Source organism: Lactuca sativa, chromosome 8 (assembly GCF_002870075.4).
Source record: "Lactuca sativa cultivar Salinas chromosome 8, Lsat_Salinas_v11, whole genome shotgun sequence".
Lineage (NCBI taxonomy): Eukaryota > Viridiplantae > Streptophyta > Magnoliopsida > Asterales > Asteraceae > Lactuca > Lactuca sativa.
In genome coordinates, this window is record NC_056630.2 from 33,790,990 (window position 1) to 33,805,552 (window position 14,563).

At 35.7% G+C, this 14,563-nt stretch overlaps 1 protein-coding gene across 1 annotated transcript; it reads left to right on the top strand.

The window, feature by feature from the left end:
- Positions 1–5,295: 5,295 nt before the first annotated feature.
- Positions 5,296–5,709, top strand: LOC111917689 (uncharacterized). The gene has a single exon (XM_023913353.1). It carries the CDS (start codon positions 5,296–5,298, stop codon positions 5,707–5,709), a length of 414 nt encoding a protein of 137 aa, XP_023769121.1.
- Positions 5,710–14,563: the final 8,854 nt, after the last annotated feature.

Sequence of the window (14,563 nt, forward strand, 5' to 3'; positions counted from 1 at the left end):
TCTTGGGTTTAAGATGAATAGTGATGTATCATGTATCCACGGTTCCAGTGGGAGCCCTTCGTGTATTGTCATCAAGAGGGATTATTTAAGGAAGTGGATCTCTGCAGAGGTAGGTTCTGTGTTATGGTGGTTGCCGCCAGAGTCTGTAATGCATATCGGGGCAAGTGTGTGTGTAACTATCTATGATAGTCTTCGGTGCATGAGTTAGTGAACATAGTGTGGCGTTGTAATGAGAATGAGAGTATAGGGTGATGCTACGGGGAGCCGTAGTATTCGTTAGTCATAGGGTGTTGTGATGCTACGGGGAGCCGTAGTACTCACAAGTCACAGAGAGAGAGAGAGTCGTGATGCTATGGGGAGCCGTAGTATTCGCCAGTCAGAGGGTGTTGTGATGCTACGGGGAGCCGTAGTACTCACAAGTCAGAGAGAGAGAGAGAGAGTCGTGATGCTACGGGGAGCCGTAGTATTCGCCAGTCAGAGGGTGTTGTGATGCTACGGGGAGCCGTAGTACTCACAAGTCAGAGGGAGGGAGTCGTGGTACTACGGGGAGCCGTAGTACTCACTAGTTAGTTGGCGTTGTGATACTACGGGGAGTCGTAGTACTCATTAGTCAGAGGCTGTCGTAATGTTGCGGGAAGCCATAGTACCCACTAGACGGCAAGAGAGTGTGATGATGGAGTGTTCTCCGATAGGTGCATGATGCAGAAGAGTGTTAGGCTTGAGTAGCCCTAGTGTTGAGTTTTTGGAGCCTAGTGGTTAAACCGGGGCGAGACTGGGGTCTCCGTCTCTGTCGGGAGGGTCAGCGAGGCGCGCGGGAAAATAGACGCAACATACGCCAGAGGTTAGATCTGAGTCGATCTTCGATTGGATTGTATTTTTATGAGGAAAAAGGAATTTCGTGACTTGCGTGTCACTGGGCCGTGATAGTGGTCACGGGGAGGAAGTTAGTAAGATATGTTGGATCATGTTATGTGTGACCTTTGGGGGTTCAGTTGTGGGGCCAAAAGCTGACCTGGTGCTCGGTATCGAAGATGAATATGAGAAATGAGCTAGAGTTTACCGTGGTGATGTCTGTGGACACTTCAGAGCGAGCGAACGATTCAGACGCTCGAGGATATGTTTCAGGCATGTGTATTAGATTTCGGCGGGGGGGGGGGGGGGGAATTGTGGCCCGTATTTTCCCTTGGCAGAGTTTTCCTACAATAACAACCATCATTAGTGCATCAGTATGCCACCCTTTGATCTGTTGTAGGGAAGGGGGTATCGGACCCCATTTGCTGGGGAGAGGTAGAGCAACGTGTGATGGGAAGTATAGAGATCGTGATTCAGACGTTAGAGCAGATACAACAGGTCAGGAAGAGGTTGCTGACCGCTCAGAGTCGCCATAAGAGTTATGCGGACAGGCGCCGGTCCGAGCTCGAATTTTTGGTCGGTGGCTTTGTACTCCTGAAGGTCTCTCCTTGGAAAGGAGTGATCCGATTCAGGAAGAGGGGCAAGTTGGGGCCCCGATATATCGGTCCTTTTCGGGTGATCGCGAGGGTAGGCAGGGTAGCCTACCGGTTGGAGCTAACTGCAGAGCTAGGTCAGATCCATGACACTTTCCATGTGTCGCAGCTGCGAAAGTGTATAGCCGAGGAGTCGACAGTAGTGCCATTAAAGGATATTTAGGTGGATGTGGGCCTGAACTGCGTTGAGAGACTGGTGGCTATTCGGGATCAAAAGATCAAGGTTCTAAGGAACAAAGAGGTGCCTCTAGTGCAAGTTCAGTGGCAACATCGGAAAGGATCCGAGTTGACTTGGGAGCCAGAGCGAGAGATGCGTGAGCAGCATCCGGAACTATTTCAGGGATGAGACTTCGAGGGCGAAGTCTGATTCAAGTGGGTGAGAATTGTAACATCCGGAATTTCAGGTATTATATCTATTCTTTTTATTTCAAGTTTTGTGGAAGAACTCGGCGAGTTGGTGCGTAGACTCGCCGAGTAGAGACGCGATTTCTCACCCGGATTAATGACCGGACTCAACGAGTCGCATTGGTGGACTCGGCGAGTCCGTGCTGTTTAATGAAACCCTAATTTCTCGGGTTTGGGACCTATTTAAAGGGCCTTATGGCCGTCATTTGTGCTCACCAGCCCACAGAGCGAAACCCTAGTGAGCTTGAGCGTTCGGAGTGAGAGAAGGAGCCATTGTCGACCTTGGAGGTGTTGTCTAGCAAGGGAAAGGAAGCTACAGCCAAGAGGAAGCAAGAGGGTTAACTTCTTGAAGATCTGAGGTCCAGAACATCACGTTTGAGGTACTATTTTCGAACCATTTTCTGTTGTGGTGATGTTCATGTTGATTTAGGGCTTATTGAGCCCTTTTGTGACTAGATCTAGTGCTCCCATGGTCCCTTAAGCGAATTAGGTTCTGGATCTGGACCCATGGAGGTCCAGAGTGCCTCTTTGTCCAAGCTTTATATGAGTCTATGGATGTTTTGGTTTGGGATAATTGTATTTGAGGTTAAAACACCATTTATGAGTCAATAGGTGTGATATGAGCGCCAAGACATAAACTTTACGTGATAAATGAGCTTGGAAAGACTGGATCTATGAGTTAGTGGAACAGATCTGACCTCAGAAGGTCATTTGGGGTTGTGCATGGAATGCACTCGTCGAGTCCATTGGCAGAGTCGATGAGTTGGAGCGAGCTGTTCCGTGTTTTCGAACCAAGGGTTAAGTAACCGAGTTGGGTGAGTGACTCGGTGAGTCGGAAGGGATTCAGAGGAATTGGGTCCCCGTAGGGACTCGGCGAGTCCACGCCAGACTCGGCGAGTTGGGTTGACCGTTGACCATTGACCAGAGTTGTCCGGTGTTGACTTGGTAGAATTAGTCAACCATAGTTGGGATAGTGTTAATTAGAGATATACTTGTGTTATATGAGGACTATAACTTGGGAGATCGAGCACTAGTGATTTCCGGGATTTACGAGTTGCCGAGATACGCGAGGTGAGTCTTCTCACTATACCTTACCTTGAATAGGTAACCAAAGTTATGTAACAGAGTATTTGTATGCTATGTATGTTATGTGTTGTACTGCATTATTTCTATGTGATATATGCTGTGCATGTTTACAGAGTTAGAACCGGAAGGTTCCCAGAGTTAGAACCAGAAGGTTCACAGAGATAGAGCCTGAGGGTTCACAGAGTTGGGTGCACGGACCCACAGAGTTATAGCCTCGAGTGGCTAATATGTGTTATATATGGTATTTTAGGGAACTCACTAAGCTTCGTGCTACAGTGTTTTGTGTTATGTGTTTCAGGTTTCTCTCAGGATCACGAGACGACACCGACTCGATTGTACACACTAGAGAAAGAGTCATGTTTTGAGGATCCTGGTTTATTATGCAAGTGGAAATGGAGTCATGTTTTGTAATTCGATTATGAATGAGATTTTAAGCAAAGTGTTTTTTCCAAGAATTAAACGATTATTTTTAAATGAAAAATTATTTTGAAATTTTTGGTGTTACACAAGGCTTGCCACTAGATGGTGACATGTGACACCAATTTCAGCCATATTTCACCCTGTAAATAGAACCTCTCCCAGCCTCATTTTCTTTACACCTTTCTCATTCTTTCTTCTCTTTACTCTCTCTCTAAAACATCTCTCTAGCCCTACCCCCCCCCCCCCCCCCCCCCCGAAAAGCCTAGGGAACCTCCCTAGCACGAGGCGGAAGCCCCGGAGTGCTCGACGGCTCCGAGAAGAAGACCTTTTCAGCTCGGGAACGTTGCTCCAAACAAAGCCCGGTTTTCTATAAAACCCGTTGTTAGTGAGCTACACGTACGCTATTTTTAATATAACTTTTATTTAATTATAGTAACGTCATTAGGAACTTATAATAAGTACTTGGGCTATTATTATGGGTTATATATGTATTTTTAACGCTTATATAATAATAATATATAGACTATTAATTAGTCTCGACGAATAATAGACTAAACTCTAGTGGTAATAATACTAGGTTTCGTCGAAGGAAATTATTTTAAGAAGCGAAGCGCTGTCTTAGTTCGGAATCACCACCTTTTCAAGTGAGTGTATGGTCTCTTTCATCTTGCACATATATATGAAGTATTTTATATAAACTACGTGTTATGTGTGCATATTATATGTATACTTGCTGTCTATGCTAGATGAACGATTTTATAACACGTTTTAAATGATTTAAATTGTATATGTATTTTATATCTACGAAAATTTTGAGGTAAAACATGGGTAGATGTAATAGATGAAATATGAGTTGGATGACGATGTGAAATAGACCATGAGGTGAGGGTGAGAGGTGGACGATGTGAGAAGCCTTGTACCCAAATGCTGGCCCCGTCATCTAGCAAAGTATAGATGACAACCACGGACTATTCTAGACAGTTCAGTGGAACACTAGCAGGCCCGCAACCTGTTGGTGTTGTGAATGATGTGTTCAACGGTGTACTCTAAGAGCCCATTGACATGTATTGTGAGTGGACTCTCGAAAACGGTACTGTCAATAAACGAGATAACCTAGCAGATGTGCTCGAAGGACAATACTGGCAGTTGTGCCTCACATAGAATGTCACAATTCTGGCAGTTGTGCCTAAGTGATAGAACTAGCAATTGTGCTTGACAGCTGTGTCCTTAGGAATGAATGAATGAGAAATAACTGATTCTTAGGGTAGATCCTTAAGGATAAAGAAGACAATGACGATGGGTAATTGGGTTAATTGTTTGATGATTAAACATAATAATATTATTGTGGGTTGAAAGCCCTATGTACTCACCAGGTGACCCACTCAGTTTATTTTTTATCACAGGTGTCGATATGAAGTTACATTACACTGAGAGATTAAGGAGATATAGATCACCAGTGTAAATGAATGTAAGTTCTGTTTATGCTTATGTTTATGTATTAACGATAACATCCCAAATGTTTTAAAATGAATAAAATACGTTTCTTCGGAAATGATTTAATAACGTATTTATCGTGTTTTTCTGGGAACAAATTCCGCAACATTTTTATTAAAAGAGGTACTCTGATTTTCATAAAGCATAAATAAAATCGGTCTTTTCTAGCCGTGAAAATGGGGATGTCACAATGAGGTACAATTTGCTTATGTAGAAAGAAGGTACATTCTTGACGGGCCTTTGACTGTAAATGAAGTGTGTGTATATGCGAAGAAAGACAAGAAAAAAGATTTTGTTGTTTAAAGACGATTTTGACAAAGGCGTTCGATTCAGTAAATTGGAAATTCTTGTACTCAATCCCTGTTCAAGTGGGATTTGGAGATAAATGGCGAATGTGGATTCAAGGGTGTATGAAATCATCCGGGTATCCATGTTAGTAAATGGTACTCCTACAAAAGAGTTTGCAGTGGAAAAAAAGGTGAGGCAAGCTGATCCCCGTTCTCCGTTTCTCTTTGTCATTGATATGGAAGGACTCAATGTGTCTTTGAAGCCAGCTTGCAGCAAAGGTATCTTTAGAGAAGTGCAACTTCCCAACAATGGGCCGATTATCTCACACATTCTGTATGCAGATGATGTACTCTTTCTTGGAGAATGGTCAAAGGGAAATATTAAAAATCTAGCTAGAATTTTGAGGTTTTTCCATGTCTCATATGGAAAAGTGAACTTTAACACATCCAGAGTGTTTGGGGTTGGTACCACATTGGAAGAAACATCTCGTTGGGCTAGGTCACTTTTGTGAACCCTCTTCTCTTCCTTTCACATATCTAGGGTACCAGTGGGGGCAAACATGAACCTAAAAAAATGGAAACCAATTACCGATAAATTCACGACTAAACTTACCTCGTGGAAATCGAAAACAATTTCGTTCGACGGGAGACTCAAGCTAATTACCTCTATTTTAGGCAAGGTTTTGAAAACCGGACCAGACGTCGAACCGACCGTCTTACTAGTTCGATGGTTCAGTTAGCCCGATCGGTTGGACCGGTCCCGAAAATAGGAAAAAACGGATATATATATATATATATATATATATATATATATATATATAAATATATATATATATATATATATATATATATATATATATATATAAATATATATATATATATATATATATATATATATATATATATATATATATATATATATATATATATATATATATATATATATATATATATATATATATATGGGAGAGTTCATGCGAAAATGCAAATAATTTGCGAAAACGCAAAAACAAGAAAAACCTATGATATTGTGTCACCTCAATATTATATTTTGGAAAATAATTCATCCAAACTTTTAAATACATGATGATAATCGATTACAAATGAAAAATTGTTTCATATTAGCAAAGTATGATATTTAACATTTTTATTATGAAAACATGAATTTAAAAATGATTAAGGACGTGAAAAAAAAATAATTATTAAAACCGTCTTTAAATCTATATTATCATAACACCATACAATTTAGACTTACTATATTTAATTTATTGCTAATAAGTTTATTTTTTTATAGTACATGTGTTTGATTTAATAAAATAAAATCTGTTTTTGCGTTTTCGCAATATATGTATATTTTTGAATGAACCTACTTTTATATATATATATATATATATATATATATATATATATATACACACACGTATGTGTTTTATATATGTATATGTATATTAATTAAATATGCATTGTGTGTTTTTTATTTGTATTTGTCTATTAAATATATGAAGTGCAAATGTTTAGATATACGTATGTAAAAAATAAATAGTTTAAATAAGAAAATATATGTAATGTGTGTATGTCGTGTAGAAAATAGTTCGTGTAAAATAAATTTAATGTGTTGTATATGAGAAAATAGTTCGTGTATTTGAGCCGGCTTGCTCCTTTGAGTTGAATATGAGAGCCAAATTTATTCATTAAACCGGTTTTATTCCCAGTTTAACAAGACCGGTTTTTTATGGTTCTAAGCAAAACCGATGGTTTTTGGGGGTTTAAAAACCAGTAACCTTGCCGGTTCCCGGTTAAACCGGTCCAACAGGACGGTCCGGTCCGGTTTTCAAAACGTTGGTTTTACGTAATCTAACTACATGTTATCTTTCCTTATTCATTGTACCAAATGGGATAGTAGAACAGCTTGAAAAAATTAGGAGATCTTTTTTGTGGGGTGGTTCGAGTGGCACATCAAAAATCTGTTGGGTTTCTTGGGATAGAATCACAACAGCTAAAAAAGGTGTGGATCTTGGAGTTGGGTCGATAAAAGCCCTAAATATTGCTTTAATTGTCAAATGGTGGTGGCGGTTAAGATCAAATCCATCCTTACTATGGTGTCGGGTTGTTTCATGCATTCATAATTTACACACAAAACCGGCCGATTATTATGCAAATAAGAGACTTACTTGTCTTTGAAAAAATATAGCAGGGGCAAAAAAGGAATTTAGCAAACATGATATTCCTGTTTCAGATATTTTCTCAAAAATTGTCAATGGGGAGAACACTGAATGAAAATGTCATTTAACTCCTGATGGGAAATATTGTGTCCACTCATTAAGGCATAAAATTGACCAAATCACCACTACAGGAAAGACGAAAATAGATTGGCTAAAGGAGGTTCCTTATAAAGTTTCATGTTTTGTATGGAGAGCTAAGATGGATAGATTTCCATCTGCCATGGCATTGCAAAGAAGATGGGTGTGGCTAGAATCCATGACATGCAAGTATTGCAATCATGAGGAAGAATGCAGCGATCACATCCTTGTACAATGTCCATCTGCAAGGTTGGTAATGGAATGGGTTTTTCAATGGTGTGGTATACATATTGATCCGTTCAACACAATCGTTGCGGTCCTTGATTTCGCAGCTATGTGGGGGAATTGACCAAAGAAAATATGGATTTTACAAGTCATTTGCTATGGAACCCTTTGAAGCATATGGAGGGCAAAAAATGATAAATTCAGCAACCGACGAATTTCACATACTTTGTTGGCAGACATGATAAAATCTATAATATTCACATGGATCAAATTTAAGAGAACTTTAATCTGGAATGGGTTGATTGGTGCATGGGTCATTTCCTTTGCTTTTAAATTGTCAATTGTATTTTTTAAACACGTTGTTCTGTCCCTTCTCTACCAACTTGCTAGTTTTGGGTTTGCTCTATTTTCTTAATATATTTGCCCCCCACCCCCCCAAAAAAAAAAAAAAAAAAAACTAAACTGCCAACATTTTCTTATTAATGAGTAAATTAGTTCATATTTCGGGGCAAACTATAGGAAAGCAACTACATTGCTGTTATTTATAGGGTTTAATCATTTGTGAATCAAAATGCTTAACAAAAATTATCCACTTAAACAATTTATTCTATATCAATCATTGTGATATGCTATAGTAGGTTAAAGTTGTCAAAATTGAATGACTTTAGTGGAATAGAAAAATTAATCAAAGTGTTTCTATGAATCAAAAAATATTTCACTAGAGCGATTAAACTTTGACAAGTTTTTATATTGTGACCTTTTAATTTGTTTTATCATGTTACATAGGTAGTTTATAAGTTACTCCTGATACCTATTCTTCCAAGCCGATCTGTTTTGGCATGAAACCGGGCTAGTCGAGGACCAATTTTGTGGACCATTCCACGCTTCATGTAGTTCAAAACCAATTTGCACTACTCTCAGACAAATCGACTTTAGGATTGGGTAAATAGACCGGTTACAAAGCATTGACTTTTGAGAGCAATTTGGACATGGACTGAACTAGAAACTAGGTGTTTCTAAAAAAATTATTAAATTTACACAAAAAACGAGTTTTAATATCTGAAAAATCCGATTGCTTACGCCTAACCGAAGAAGAAGCAAATTTTGCACAAAACCAAATAAACCGTATTAAAAAGCTTTAGGAACATCATCAAGCAGTAATAAATCACTCAGTGATGATCAAGTATTAAGTAATAGAACTTCATAATAATGCCCTACATATTCAACATGTAAACAAATACGAACCTACACAAATAGTAGGAATTAGGAAATTATACGCATCAAAATTTACAAAGTGTACAAGTATTGATTCGAAGAATATTAAAAGCTAAATTTGTTGGTACGGTGGAAAACTAAGAAACCACAATTTCCAATTTTGGCCACAATGATCTGAGATTTATTAACTATTCACGCTTCTATAATAGCTCCAAAATCTACATTTTTTTAGTGGTAAGGTTATATCGTACCATAAAATAGGATTTGCACCTCATGTCATTTTTTATTTCTTGTATTTTATCATTAATTAAACTAGAAATATATTGTCTCTGAGTAAAATAATCTTATAACTCATTTCACAAAAAATACAAAAGTTTAGTTTTTGGGTAAACAGCTTTGGATCGGTTTGTATGGGCCTACTACTTTAGAACCGATATTGGCCCGATTACATTGGGCTAGTAATTTTAGGACTATGCCCGACACTCAAACCGGTTTTATTCACCCGATTTAGATGTTTGTGACAAAACCCTGGACCGGTTCAAGCCTAGTCCCAAAACCGATTTTGCCCACTCTAAGTTTTATAACGGGGCTAAAGCCCATCTAGCAATGTCATTTTCATTTTCAAAAACCCAATTAAAAACTTAATATACTTTTTGGAAATCTTCTAATTCCATAAGATTCCTTAAAGGCTTAAACTTTATTCATATAAAAACTGGAGTTTACAAGAATTTCATTTCTATATGAATACACACAAACCATGGAAAACTAATGATTGTGTAGTATAACAGAAAGACAGTACTAACAAGAACCATGTATCATTCAAAGATAAACCATTCTCTAACAACAAACCCTTGTTCATCATGCAATACATAAACAATGATTGATTATTCGAAAAGTAGAAAATTGCCACAAAAAAGACCATTAAAATTTAAACAAAAAACGGAATTGGATGAGTTCATAGCAACCGAGAGTATTAGCATTTCAAATCATTGTGTTTGTCATTTACGAAATTGAAAAGAAAAAGGAGAACATTTTGACATGACAAACATAGCCAAGAAACCACTACGTTAGTAACGCTTCGAAATGCTAATCGTTCATGGCCAAAAGGGAAGCCATCAAGATGAACTAAAATGCAATGAAAAGCAAGATTGGCTATCTTTATAAGCCATCTTAGTTACACAGCTTCAAAATCAATAGTTTGAGTTAGTCAAAGTTCCAAAAAAAAAAAAAAAACCCAAAATGGTTATATGAATCATGAAACTGTTTTCTTTATAGATGTAAAATTCAAGTCCAAATCGTAATTGGTATTTGTTCCAATTTCAATTAGGGATTTTGAAATCAATTGTTCAGAAGACATTGATCTTACCCATGAAATCCAAATACGCGTTTAGGCTAAGCACAATTCTGCATATTTGCCAAAGAAAATCGACGAACAATCCCCAATTTGCAAAAACCCCTCCAATTTTTTCATTGATTTTGACGGGTAAAGTAACAATATCAGATTATAATAGAACTAATGATCTGCTCCTGTATAGAACAGATCTGTAGTAACAAACCGTAAATTACAAAAAGAAAAGGAGAAAAAAATTAGAATCATTAACCGGTGATCTTAACTGCGGATGATGTCTCCATGCGTCGTTTGGGGGTCAATGGCTGAAGAACAGAGTCTCTGTACTTCGAAGGCATTGTCATGTTAACTCTCCTCTGCCTTTTAGCTTTCGGTTTCGGTTTCAGTTTCGATCTCGATCTCGATCCCGATTTGGATAACAATTCAGTAGTAGTGAGAAGAAGATTGTTGAACTGAAGAGGTCTCCGTCTTCTGATTACGATTCTTCTTTGAATGTAGGGAACACCAACAACCGATCCTGCTGTAACTTGGTGAATTGCTTTCACGAGTAGATTCAAACCAAAACAACGAGAAGGAGAGGGTGATTGAAAGGAAGAAGAATCAATCGATGATGCTAAGAGTGAATGAGTTGTGATTGAAGAATGAGATTGTGATTGTGAATTAGAAGAAGAAGAAGATGACGATGATGATGATGATGGATTACTTGAATAAGGGTAATTGTGCGAAGATTTCTGCATTTTGGTGTTGGATTCAGCGATCTTCGATCGGAAAGAAACGAAATTGGAGAGAATTGTAGGAGACGAAATCTCCCCGGACGGTGGTGAATTGAGAGCGACTGTCGATAGTTAGATGATAACGCCGTATCTATATATTAGAAAATTGCCCAGTATTGTATTATATTTTAAAGGAATTGTAATTAAATAAAATGAGATTCTTAACAAAAATAAAAATCATCAAATTTTTTGTGTAATATAGAAATGCTCATTTTGACTACAATAATGCGTATTTTTTTTTATTTGCATAAAAAAAATTTGTTTAGATCCGAAATGATAATACGAACCGAACCGGAGCCAAATATATAATTGTGTTGTGTTCTCGGTTCATCAATATCCATAAATTCAATTGTCGGTTTTTCAGTTTCGGTTCAATCCCATTTCGAATCTAACAACTATGAGTGAGCAAAATATTCACCAAACCGATTGGGAATCAAATATGTAATTCGGGTCGGTTCTTGTTTTCAGGTCGGGTTCCGAGACCAAGCACACCCTAGTAGTTTTTTGGAACGAAAAAATTATAAACACTAGCAACGAGCTCACCCTATTTCTTTAAACAATTGTTAGCTTTGAGTAACCACAATTTTATTTTTTAAATTACGAAATTGCTCATCATATTTGGACTTGTTCATTAAGTTTTAAAATAGATTTTTCTGTCCATAATTCAGAATGATCAAAAACAAAAAATATACTTTATTAATTTTTTTTGAATGGGCCTAAAAACCTTGTTATTATATAAATGCCAAAAGGGAAATGCTTAATAAAAAACCACTCAAATTCGCAATTCAAATTGCAAGTTAATACATCTTAGTTATCATCAAATAAAATAATTTTTTTTTTCAGAACACAAAAAATCTTGTTTATTAATGTTAACATCCATTTCCGTTAAAATAATTATGTTTTAACTTCATGTATTATACAAACATATAAAACATAAATTGTTGTGTATAACAAAAATTGTTTTGTACAAATCATTTTCATATATTATAAGGTTTGTGATAATCATTTCCTTTATATTTAATTGATCACATCTCTTCATTGTTTTTATACAATTCATTGTTTTTATACAATTGGTCGATCCTATATATATGCATGGGTTTCACGAATTTTGTTGTAAGTTAATCCATACGAATATCACTTCAAATTTTTGCACAAATCAAAAAATAATTACGTTGGATTCTTTCAAGGTATGTTAGAATACTTAGGAGAGACAAAATATATATAGCGTATTAACTATTATACAAATAGTATCCACAAGATGGGTACATATAACTGGATAAAGATAATGATTTTTGGAGAATCTTACCGGACATTTATAATCATACCAAACCACAGATTAGCTATGGTGAGCTCCAATGAATGGCGACCCAAAAACATAAATTGCCTTTCGTTAATTCTAGAGACGACAACTCTCGATCCAACCCATAACCCGATTATGACCAAACCCGAAAATAAATAGGTTTGAATTGAGATTTTTGACCCGCCAATCCGTTTATTTCATGGGATGGGTTGGGTTATCTATTTGGGTTCGCGGGTCAACCCCCAACCCGTATATATATTACATTTAAAAGAATATATATATATATATATATATATATATATATATATATATATATATATATATATATATATATATATATATATATATATATATTAATGAAATCTAATTTCATTCCTAATTCCTAATATTTTGTATCATTGTATTTCTTCTGTATTCGTATGTGGCTAGTTTTTTATAGTGTCCTAATCAAAAAGGAAAACACATATGTCGTCATTTATAGATAATCACGAGTCACGAACGAAGAATTTGAATTAATACTTAATAATTTTTGGTTTTTTCGTGTTAATTAAAATTTTGTATTAATTTTTTTTCCTATTCCTTATGCAGTTGATTTTGATTTGAATGTGGTTGTTGACAGCTTAACTCAAAATATAATGAATTTGAATATCAACAAAGACAATAGGTAGGCTACAAATTCCAATACACTTTAAGTTATCATTTTGTGAGTTCTTTTTAGTATAAACAGTAGAAGACATAAAATTATTTATGTAGCTTTCAAAATATCATAAATTTAGTTTTGCATATTGTGTCTATTTGAATATCTTCATGAAGAAGTCGGTGTTGTAGGAAGAAATAAGAATTCTAGCATGAATCAATTATTGATTTGGTTTTTGGATATTTTTTAACAATTGCACTTTATATGAATGTTTTCATTTTTCAATTTTATTTGAATGTTAGTCATTTTATGATTTTATGTTGAAAACCTATTTTTTTTATGTTAATGACCATAATCACTGTATGACTTATGTTGAAAAATCTCATTTTTTGAAAATGTTTCCTTGTTTATTAAATGGGTTATGCGAGTTGGGTTCAACCCACTAACATGTAAACCTATGAATTCATATACTTAAACGGGTTATATAGGTTGTGTTGGGTTGAAATTTCCAACCCGTAACCCGTTAACCCGCCAACCTATATATTATATGGGTTGGGTTTATATTTTCTGACCCGTCAACTCGCTAACGCGTGACCCACCAACCTGATTGTCAGACCTAGTTATTTCAAAGTCATTAAGGATGCATTGAAAAAATTTCTAGTTTTGCATGAAAATTTTCAAATGAAAATAAAAATTTTGAAAATACTTTTAGTATATTCAAGTTTCAATAGAATTCTAAGAAAATGAAATTTTTATGTTTTATAACTTGTATGTAATTAGAAAAATGATTTTTTTATAGTTTTTCTAAGTTTTTAAGATTTTTAAAATGGAAAATGAAAGAACTTCACCGTTTTCAATCAAACATGCTTTTTAAAAATTTCATTGAAAACTAAAAATAAAAATTCAAATCTATTAGTGAAAACGTTCTCTGAAAAATGAAAACAATTTTTTAAACCCGAATAAGTTGGTCAACTTTTTACATTAGTTAATGACCGACCAAGATTAGGTTTCCTAACCTTACCATAGAACCATTTCATACTTATGTTCATTTTTTTTAGTATGAAAATCCACTAGATTATGACCCGCGTTTAACGCGGGGAACACATAAATAAAATACAAATTTATATAGATATTACAAAATAATTATAAAAAAAACAGGATTATTGGTATTATTGAAATGTGTAGAAATTACACTAAAATAGGTAAATATCTATAGCATTGAAGGACCTCTTTATAGACAATATTTTTTGTTTTATTAGTTCAATAACCTTGCTTGTAACATATAAGTATCTTCAAATATTTTTTACTTGTGACATGGAAAACAACTATATACAGCCAACCATTCGTGAAAATTGATCTATACAAGTATAATACAACATTTGACAATGTACTTTCAAAATATATTGCGAAATATAACTGTTTATTTCAAAAAATAGCAACTTATTTATGTTCCTTCAAAACGAACCACATAAAACCCCCACAAAGAAACTATAACCAATAAATCTGCAACGAAGTTAATCATCCCCTTCCACTTCATCTCTAATATCAGGTCTTTTTTTTCCTTAATT